The following is an 11,386-nucleotide window of genomic DNA, read 5'->3' on the forward strand; positions in this document are numbered from 1 at the left end:
CAATAGCTGAAAATATGTTTTACATTTGGTTGATATTTTTGATGACAAAATGCCTTTTTTTACTGGTCCAACTCACAACTTTGAGTGCCTTACATCAAAGAATTGGTCACAGAAGAAGACTGCATCAAGAGTGTGTGCATGTATGCGAGTGAGTACAGAAACAAGCTTGGGAAGACTCATCTCTTGTAGCGAGTTTAAAGACTGTTTGGTTTTTAAATTATGTTCAATTCTCGAGGTAGTACTGTAGTAAAGTCACCTGCCGGGTAACGATGGGGACAGGAAGGAATAATGGATGATGGGAAGCTACACGAGAATTTTTCAAAAGTTGAGTTGAAAGGCAGAAATTGATCAGTTATGAATAAATCAAAGGTGGTATTAGAATCAAGAAGAAATGTGTTGTGGACACATTCTGCATTAGAGTGTTGCAAAAAGGATACTTACTACTAAATGTCCATAGAATATTAAGGCTAAACCGCAACCTATTTTGTCTACCCGATTTTCTGAGATGGCTTTATATCTAAGAAGGGATAAATGTGTTATAAAATGAGCTTTGGCAGCCAATATCCAGGTTTCTAAAATGAAAATAAAATCTAAATCCTGAAAGAAAATGAAATCACGAAGCGGAAAATCTATTTTTGGCTGCATAGGATGCATTTTTGTAGTTGGCTTTTAACGGTTTCCCTACAATTTTGCAGTGAGGGCTTTATATAATGTAAAAGGGGCTATAGAGATTCTTAGCTTTCAGAGTCTCTGTGCTGAGTTGAGAAGCTCGAGCCGTTGCGGAACGCAGTGATGTCTTGGAAAGTCGAATTGCAATCGTGCTACTAGTGTGACCAACTGTAGCAGATGGCCTTCCCCCTGCCTTTCTTCACTCTCTGAGGCATGTCAGTCACAGATCATGCAGTGCCAGGATGAGCCAATCATGACTTGCCAGTATCGATCGTCAAAGAGCAGGAAACACTAGGAGCTAATCGGACTTCCAGTTTCTTACCTAAGCAATATATCGAAAAGAAATGAAGGGATTGAGTCTGAGTACTGGCAATGTGGCACCAAAGGCCAAATAGGACGGCAAAGAAAGTAAGTCATGGGTCCAGGCATAGGTCCCTTACAAGAAACTGAGAAGGATATCTAAAATAATGATCTGTAGTGTTGAAACCGTGCCCAGTGGTGTTCGGGTACACAGTCAAGGGCTCACCCTCGGCAACCCTTTGCTGAGGCATGGGAGGGACATTTGGCTTGCCTTCTGTTCTAGCACCAAGGGACAACTTAGATTATCCTCACATGGATGCAATAGAGGGCCCTACACAGAGAAGGACACGTCACTGAACTGTCCTCTCCGTTTCTCCTTGTTAACACTTGTATGACATCAAAAACATTTGGCGCACCAAGCTTGCTAGGTAATGGTGCTTACGGACGCCAACCAGACGCACAAAAATAAAAATGGCCACTCCAAAGGTTGGAGCACCACAATATTTATTTACACCTTCCTACAAAACTGTATTCACGTGACTATATAATGGCCGATCTAGCGCTGTCCTACTTGTCCTAACCTGTGCCAGGCCAACATCCCTTTTCACAGATGTTGATATCCTCTTACTCTCCAGTGTTGAAGTGACGAATAGTGCACACATGCTAGTATACATTCACACACATATTGGGTATTACTTTGCAGGTTTGAGCTGTCATCCATGCATGTGGTTGCTCCTTCCCATGATAAAGGTCAGACACATAGCTCGAAACCCCACTTTACTTAGACCATGGAATTCTCAACCACCGACACAATCTCAAACTCTGGGTTTAGACCTAAAAATAGTTGTGAAAGAGGCTCAACTCTCAAATATATAAATGGAAACTGTTTTTTTCAATGAAAGGGTAATGAGTGTAAGGAGCAGCCTCCTACTAAAAGGGATGGAGATGCCCAAAGTTAACAAATGCGAATGTGGCAGAAATAGGGGTACTATACATCCGAGTAAGCAAGCATAATGCTGAAGAATGGAGGGAAGATGAGTGCTGTGGGCAAGGGTGGACGGGTGTGTGTGTGTCTGCCTGCCTGCCTGTTTGTTTCTTCCCTTCTGTATTCCTCTGGCTTCCAGTTATGCTGCAGGTCACTGGCTTCTAATTGTGTTGGTCCTGTTGGTTTCTTTTCTCTCAAACTGGAAGCTAATGAAGATGATGAAGCCACTGTTTAAATCCCTTTGTTTCACAAAACAGATGGTGGCGGTGCCACTGCCCCATACTAGTAATTGGAATGGACAGACCATTCACTTGTGTCCTTCAACTTATCAACATCCAGACCATCTCCTATGGCCCCGTTGTTAGCGCCACCATGCTTAACTAGAAATAAAAAAAGTATTACAGTGGATAAAGTAATCCCTGCCATCCAACCTACTCTAAATGCACTGCCAGACAACCCAGCTCCTAGCATTCTAGTCCACGAATATAACAATATCATGCTCACTACATTGGATAAAATTGCCCCGCTTAAACTCAGAACAAGTAAACCCAAAGCCCACCTAAATAAATGGTTTAAACCACAACTAAAAGACTTGCGCCTTCTAAAAAGAAAAAGTGAAACCACTTGAAGACTATGCCCATCTAAAGAAAACAAAGCAAAATTAACCACCATCTCCGCGCACTACTAAAGTGAAGTCTGCCTAGCAAAACGGAACTCTTATGATGAACGAATTGCCAATTCTAACTCCAGCATGAAGGAACTTTTTTCCATACTGAAAGAACAAGAGTCACCAATAGCCACACCTGATTCAGTCACCAAGGATAAGCCTTGGTGTGCAGGTATCCAACATGCGCTAGCAAATAAAATACACACGCTCCAAAATAAAATACAGCAAAAAAAAGACATGCTGAATTTACAGCACATGCCTAATATCCCGTTGCCTAGTGACTTACTTCCAGCACATAATACCAAATTTCATTTCTCCAAAACCTCTCCCTTAGAAGTAGAAAAAATAATTCTCTCGCTCAAACCGTCTAATTGCAAAGTTGATATCTCTCCAGCACAGCTAACCAAAGACGCTGCCAGAGACTTATCACCATTCATCTCCAAATTGATTAACGCTTCCTTTGCATCAGGTACTATCCCAGCCAACCTAAAACACTCCTGGGTGCTCCCACTCCTTAAAAAGCAACACTAGACCCTCTCTTCCCAATGAATTACCGCCCTATTACCACGGTACCATTCCTCCTTAAAATAATGGACAAAGCCGCCTACATCCAGATTCAAAAATATCTTGAACTGCACAAACTCCTAGGAGCCAGACAATCTGGCTTCCGTCCACTACATGGAACGGAAACTGCCTTAATAGACATAAAAACCCAAATTGATGAGCTGAGCGATAAAGGGAGGACAGCACTCCTGCTCCTACTTGGTCTCTCAGCTTCATTCGACCTTGTGGACCACAAAGTCCTCTGTAGACACCTGGACTCTGCAGCCCATTTCTCCCCTGAGGCCATTAGGTGGATAGAACCATTCCTGAGTGAGAGAACCATGAGAGCTTTTTCCCAACAGCAGCTGCAGACCCCACTCCCATCTTGTGTGGCGTCCCCCAGGGCTCATGCGTCTCGCCAACTCTGTACAACATTTTCACCAAACCTTTGTTCGACCATCTGGACCTTCTGGGTATCACCTACACTAATTATGCGGATGATACACAGATTCTCCTCCCACTTTCAGGGGATCATAGTAAGGACAGAGAGTTGGTGAATAGGGTAGATCTTATCATTCAAGCATGGATGGCTACCCATGGCTTGTGCTTGAATGATAAGACAGAGTTGATAATCCTGGGCGCACGCATACACATCAGCTAACTAGGCCAGGAATACTCTTCATTCAATATTGATGGAAATATTATCAAGGTTTCCACGGAAATACACACCCTTGGCTTCCACCTTGATTCCACTATGTCATTTGACAAATAAATAAAATCTTTGGCCTCCACCACTGCCTACACTTGTAAGCTGATAAGAGCTGGCAAGCCATTCGTCTCCAATGACAGCTGTGTAATCCTGGCTACAGCTTTAATACTCTCTAGAATTGACTACTGCAATGCCCTGTACAGCAGTGCAAACACAACTACCATCCAAAGACTACAAACACTACAAAATAATGCCTTGAGAGCAGCGCTTGGCATAAACCGCCTTTAGACTCCAACATAAATGGCTCTCCACAGTTAACAAAATACAATTAAAAATGATCTCACTGACCCATAAAGCTTTAAATAACACTTCCCCTAGTTACCTCATGATTAAAGTACATAAAAGAACGTCTATTAGACCAACCAGAGCTGGTAACGCTAACTGCCTACTAGTACAAATGTATAAGTTAACAACGATTGGTGGCAACAGTTTTCCAGTGAAGGCCGCTTAACCTTGGGAACTCATTACCATATAATCTGAGAGTAGTCCACCCTGCCCTCACTTGAAAAGGAACGCCATTCAATATATCATCTCCAAGGACCCCTAGTTACTTCATCTCCCATGCCATATCTGCCCTCTGGCCCACATCACCCTTATACCCCTAGTTGAATTATATCATACTATCGGTATTATTTTGTGTAATTTGACCTGACGCTTTGTGTTCCATGTACCTTTACTGTAACCTGCATATTTTGTGACTTTGTGAGCTTTGCATTATCTTTTTGCTGCGCCCTGTTACCCATGGGTTTGGTGCGCATTAGAAGTCAATAAACAAACAAACAATTCTCTTAGCAGCCTTTAGACACCTTCAACCATCGGTCACTTGAGAAGGGGTTGAGATACTTGGGCATCACTGGTTTGGCTTTCTTGTGGCTGGTACCCTAGCTTTCAGACCGAACTCAATATGTCAATAGCCCTTCTGAATAGTAGAGATGTGTTGTTGGCAGATGGCCTTCGATTTTTTTTTTGTTGTCTCGCTTCTATCAGTCTGGATATGATATGGCATTTATAGCGTGCCTATACACAAGTGGGCAGACATTGGTTAAAGCTCCACTCTTATAAACTAGAGGTGTTGATAGTTGGGGAAGACTCAAACAATTGTAATGGCTCTATGGCTTACTTTGGTGGGTGCTTGTCCTTCAACACTGACTTCGAAAGAATCTCCAAATTTGACCCGTCTCCCTCACTGCTTCTGCAGATCAAATCAGTTACTAAAGCCTGCTTGTGCCACCTGTGCATTTATCTTTTCTTTTTTCCCATCTCACCACTGCAGTCACTTTCTTGATTTCCTAAGATGTTACTATGTGCTCCTTATATTGGCTGCCCTGCCCGGAAACCTTACAGAATTCCACTGCAAAACCGTTCATGTCTGCCTGTCCAAGAACTCTGGCACCCTAAACCTCTCCAAGCACATCCAGTGTTTTTTCTTTCATTGGCCATGCTCGACTACAGGATGTGTTCAAAGCTGCCACATGGCATTCTATGCACACATTTACAGAACGTATCTGCCTGTATTCAGATATTGGGGATGATGCCACCTTTAGCTGTTCATGGTTTTTCTTTCCCCCTCCACTCACACCAAACATTTGTGGCGCTGCTTTAGGAAACAGTCAAGGTTGGTGAAACCCTGTCTCATAGCGAATAGAGCTCTATGTTCTGTTAACTGTACAAGACCCCCGCTCCCCCACACAATGTTTGCTTGAAGTTCACAATGATCTAATAGCTACATATTTTAGGGTTGAACTGAAGAAATAGATTGCCTCTCCAGTGGAGTACGAGAAGAATCTGTGGTGGTTTTGGCCGCAGAATTCCGCTTCGATCCCCAGAAGAACCTAGTAACAGTGTCATCTCCCTACCAGGTGCATATCCTCTGCGGCATCCCCCCACTACACGGAGTATGTCGTTCTGTGTAGATGAGATTACTAGGTGCCGTTTTATGTGGGGCTTTGTATGATGAATTCACACCAGCTTCCGCTACTCCAGTATAGGGGGGCAGGAATGACCCTTCCGACTCCCACTGAGACTCCACATTACCCCAGACCTGAAAACGTGGGTTCCAGTGAATTAGAACATTTTGTTCAAATCTCTAATCTCTACATCGGTCATAGAACGTATTGACCCAAAGTTCTGAAAACTGACTGTTCTAACGGTACCAGCCTAAAAGGATCCTGCAATCTAGAAGAGAGAGCAATTTGGCATCCTACCTTCAAAAGGCAAAGTCACAGAGAGGAAGGTGCAGTGTCCCAAACTATGGAACCATTTGCCACCCTCATTAAGAAATGAAAGACCACACACCATTCAGATGATCACTAAAACTGAACTTTACAAACAAGCCTTCCAAAATGAAAGATCTGGTGCACATAGCTCCCCCCAGTGACTGGCCAGAATGGCTACCTTACCCCACCCCTACATGATGGACTTAATTAGCTTTTTGGTATGTTATGTTTTCCACTGATTTGTAGACGAGACTGAGAGTACCTTGCATAACTGTGACTGGCGCTTTTTTGCACTTTGAATGTTGGTTGCCTCCTTTTTTCCCTTTTTTCTTAATCTTTTTGTATCTGCTCTTCTCACATCCTTTCTTACCCACACCCCTGCCTACCTTAGCACCTTGAAGCAATATGAAAGCTGAAAGTGCTTTATAAATGACCAATAAAATAAATAGAAATAAATGTTGACACATTTGATCAGTAACTTGTTTTCACAAAGTGATCCTCCGTCTATGCTATTGAGGTACAGCATAATGCTAGTAATGATTTTCTTGGGACAACTGTTGTAGCCTCACGTAAGCAGTTATCACCTGAATCTAGAAACGAGCTCCAGCACTGTCTGCCTTTTGCTTTGTGTGTCTGCAAAGAAGTACTTCACCATTTGCTGCTTTTCTTGTTTTATTCTTCAAACAGATGTGATTAAACCTCTGGGGCTAATCCATGGCAAGGATGGAGGAGAATCCCTTTGGAATAAAATGACGACAATTTGTGCAAGGACACCATTGGTGCTGCATGGTTCGAAGGTCAACAACGTACGCATTGCAGAGGTTGAATCCAATGCTCAACTTTATGCACTAGGTACTTCTAAGACTTGACGCCCTGTTTTGCTATTAATAAAAAGCCTAGAAGTCGCCACTAATTTGCTTGCATGTGATGTTGTCCATGCCTGTAAATGCTACAGGTTGAACCGAAAGAATCTATTGAAAGTATATATTGTTTACACCTTTATTCTAATTTCCATAAAATGGTATAATTCATGGCTTGCCTACATGCAGTTACTATTGATTGCAAAATGATTTTGCATAGACCAGTCATTTGCTACAAATTCGGTCACAAGTCAGATTTTATTAAGGCCTACTAAGTCAAAGTGGTTTAGATAATATGCTGTGTGTGGAGCCTTTGATACAAGACTGGGGTTGTTCTTGGACAGCTGGGCTCTTGGGTCTATCCTGAGTTCTATTTAGTGGTTTGCATTTTGTTCGTAGTAAAGCTTGACTACTTCTATTTTAATTCCCGTTGTAAAATGAAGCAGGAAAGGTCCTGGACATATCGAAGCCATAAGTCCCTTGACTTTCATATTGTGGCTTGAATTGCATGCCCTCTAAAATAAAGCAACTTTGGCTTGATAAGCCCCTGAAGCTGGCGTTCTTCAATTAGGTTTTTCTTTTGGTCAGAGACTGTTGACCCATCAAAGGATAAGGGCTCCATATAGCCTATAAGAATCCATAGAGGAACTAGAGCAATAATTAAAAGCATATATTGCCTTATGGGTCCAACATAAATATCTGAATAAAAAAATCTAGAACCTGCAGTAATTGGAGGGGATTTTGCCGTGGAAAGAAATGGGGTGAGTGGTTAAGATGGGTACTATAGAAAGATTTCTCTTGTTGCTACCGTTGGGCGTAGGTGACAGTCCGCTTGGGGGTTAGCGGAGCAGAAGACTTTGTGTGGTTTGGGCGTGGTAGGCATGATGCCAGTCGTTTATTTCGTAATGTTTGTAGTGGAATCCAATACAGTGTTACTCAATCACTAGGGATTGTAGGCCCTGCTGGGGCCAAATGCCTCCTTGCTCTGTTTTAAGCATATTTCTAAAAGCAAGATTGTGCAGAGGGGTGTTACCTGGTATGCGCTTAATCTGACCCTTAAACCCCTACACTAAGTGCTCCTCCACCCTAGTATTTTCTGTCACTTAAACATGTACTACTGAATGATTAGCTGCAAGATTCTAGTGGGGATATAGCCTGGAGGGATTCTGTGCACTTACTGAGATATAGAAGGGATGGGGAACTAGTGTAGGTGGTTGGGGTTTACATACATATGAACCAGACTAGTGATGGTATTTTGGGAGTGATAGAATAACAGATGTTACAAGACGTTCCTAAACAGTTGTGGCAGTATTTGGCAAGTTTAGGTTCAACATTCATTTTTATTCGATGCCCTGTTTCCAATCCCTCTTTTTCTTCCCTCTAGACTTGAATAGCAGCAGTTCCATAAGCAGTCTTCACTTTCTGGACTGCAATACCTTCATTGCTTTCTGTGTCAATGGACAGATGCACCTGGCAGACATCAGGGAGGAGCAGCATGGGGTGAAAAATATTCACGCCCCCTTTCGACATGGAGACGAATGGTGTGGGGGTGTCCAGGGCTCGCATCCTGGCTCCATTGCATCCAGGCCCGCTTTGGCGAGCCTCTCTTCCTCTGGGCGGGTGGAGGTCACTGACATGCGAAATCTGTCGGTCCCCTTGAAGGTAGCCACTTGCCAAGCCGCAAAGCCACGCTCTGGGATGGAGTTTGGCTGCATAACCTGGTCTCCGGTTTTGGAGGACTGCCTCGCCATTTCAGGTAAATGCCATAAAAAAAAGACTGTGCTAATGGTTCCCCAGTGCACAGTCTGTTATGTTCACACTGAACAGCTGCTGAGTCAGAAACTTTGTGATCAGTCATTCAGTTAGTCACCAGTAGCACTCGGATATATCTGCAGGGCACACGAAGTCATGGCATTTGAGTAGCATGAAGGAAAATTAACCATCTGGTTGTAGGACGGCCACCTTCAAGTGCATCATATAAACCGTATCCTATAAGAAAACCTTGGCACGGACATGATTCAGAGCATTGATCTTGGTGGCTAAGGTCTGCATAGTACTCCAACTGCATTACATCATTGAGGTGCTCATTTGATCAATAGCAAATTGCTTCGCTGGTGGCTACAAGCAGCAGAAACCTACATCTGGCGACGAGCAGTGCATGTTAGTTCAGTTTCTTATGAATCAATTTCTGAAATCAGTTTCCACTTATACCACATTGACAATGGACCAGCTACCTCTAGTAAGAATCTCCACTTCTCCTTTGAATGATGTGCTATTTTAACTCCTTCTGTTGATGACTACAGTAGAATCCTTGTGTTGAGTCTCCAGGTCAACCTGTAGTCACTGAATGTTTCAGAATGTTGGCACAGAGTTGTAAAGTAATAGATATATATATTACTATCCTGCATAGCTTTAGAATGTGTTACTTCCACCCAACTAAAGTCTGGATTGTCTCTGGGATTACCTCTTGCAGAATACTTTGCAGTGTACCTAAGCGATACTGCCTGTCGCACTGTGTGCTCCTCTGTTATTAAAGGGAATATTCAAGTAATGGGATTTTTCTTTTTCCCCAAGGATTCGATGGAACAGCATATGTCTACGACACACGTGCCTGGGATGCGTCGGGAGCAGAAGCTCAGCCGCTGTTCATTCACAGAGGCCATGCCGTGGAAGGAAGGGCAGATGGCGGGATCGTCCCAACAGTTACAACCCATGTATGGCATCCCTGGAAACCAAGGACAATATTATCTGCAGCCACTGATGGTTCTCTCCATGTCTGGGACTGGGCCGATTGAAGGGGTGGGACCTTACTCTTCATGTACATTATTTTAACTCGGTGGCTATCATTGTTTTACATTAAAACATATTTTTCTAAACTAGGTGTTTGTTTGTGGAGTCATTTCTTTGTCTATTGCATGCCTGTCTGGCTCTACCCCTTTGTGCGCAGTCTTCAGATTTAGTGGGCACTTTCCCAATCCATTACTGGCACTACAGGTCTTCTGAATTGCTTTTAAGCTTGCTGGTAAGTGTTCTGTTATGCAAGTTCACTGCTTGTGCTGCTTGCTAACTCTGGCCATGTGGAAGCGTATGGGGATACTTGTGAACTGCCTAACCAATCTTTGGCAGTAAGTGTGTTCCAATGCATACAAACGGGTGCAAGCTTCAGAGCCTCAACAAGTGATCTCATTTTACATTTTGTAGATGAAATCATTGGTTGACCTACTACTTCTGAGTTCTCCATTGCCATATAATGCACTGTGACTCGCACAGGGAGAAGGCATTAGATAGTTCAACAATCAACCTCTTGGCTAATGTGCAAATGGAAATTGGAAATAAAAACCCAACCATTAGTTATCACAGGAAATGGAGCACAAAGCCCACAGTCAAAGATCCACACAAAACCCTGCCTGCTCCATGATCAAGCATTCTCCTAGTCTATGGAAAAATGTGTTTTTGATATATGATATAAAGAGCAATCCCACGGGGAAGCATTGGTAGTGGCTTTGTGGGTAAGAACAGGGGACGTCACAGATGTGATGCTTGTATTAGCATTGCTATTATTTTTTGGAACTTGTGCTCTTTGCCTTCAGTCCTCTGCCTACTGCGCTGCCCAGCACAACCCTAAGTTTGCCATGGCCGCCTCGCTCCCTGTTTGCCCTCCCTTATCAGTTGTCTTATATCCGTTTCCAGCTCCTCCATGCTTTATTTTGGGATGGACTTTAACTTCCTTCTGACTTCTCATGTACAACCCCCCACTTTTGGCGAGCAGTGTTCGGAGCAAATTACTTTGATCCCACTCGGCGTTCGCCTTGCACATTCACCTCCCATTAACATAGGCGTGATTAACTGGCTTCTGGAACCTATTTGCCTCCTTTATGACATTTTGTGTTTACATCATTTTATCTCATTTATGGATCATCTTAAACTACTCCACCCTCTAGCTCGCGACCTACTGGTCCTGTTGGCACACGCTCCTTTTATTTGACACTCCAACACTTGAGGAGGCGCAGGCTGGCCGACTGCTATAAACATTGTGACCTGCAATCTGGGATTTCTGGGGGACTTCAATGTGGGATTTCTGGGGGACTTCATCCCGGCCCATATTTGTGCCACACAGTGGGTTTTTGGGTAGGCCCTGTCCCAGTTCTGCTTCCCACATTATGTGTGATGTTGATCCCAGACACCGAAGACCTGGTATTTACGTTCACCATACTTGACTGTGGTATCGTTGTTTGGGTGAGAGGCTGATGGATGGGCGGCAGCTGATCTCGGTAAGTAGCCTTCATTTGAAGACACAGCCAGTAGATCAGTAGGTAGGAGAAGGTGGGTATAGGGGGCAGAGACAGCGGGCATCTAACAATGGGGAAAGGTAGCGGT

At 43.5% G+C, this 11,386-nt stretch overlaps 1 protein-coding gene across 2 annotated transcripts in view; it reads left to right on the forward strand.

Moving 5' to 3' along the window:
• The window catches only part of WDR73 (WD repeat domain 73), a 111,055-nt gene extending 101,167 nt beyond the window's left edge, over positions 1–9,888 (forward strand). For both annotated transcript variants that reach the window (XM_069640145.1, XM_069640146.1), the window contains exons 6-8: positions 6,837–7,001; positions 8,394–8,765; positions 9,584–9,888. In XM_069640145.1, coding sequence (XP_069496246.1) covers positions 6,837–7,001; positions 8,394–8,765; positions 9,584–9,804 — 758 coding nt within the window. In that variant the 3' untranslated portion in view covers positions 9,805–9,888. The remainder of the gene's footprint in view (positions 1–6,836; positions 7,002–8,393; positions 8,766–9,583) is intronic.
• Positions 9,889–11,386: the final 1,498 nt, after the last annotated feature.

The sequence above is a fragment of the Ambystoma mexicanum genome, chromosome 7q, assembly GCF_040938575.1.
Source record: "Ambystoma mexicanum isolate Mex_15411 chromosome 7q, UKY_AmexF1_1, whole genome shotgun sequence".
Taxonomy (NCBI): domain Eukaryota; kingdom Metazoa; phylum Chordata; class Amphibia; order Caudata; family Ambystomatidae; genus Ambystoma; species Ambystoma mexicanum.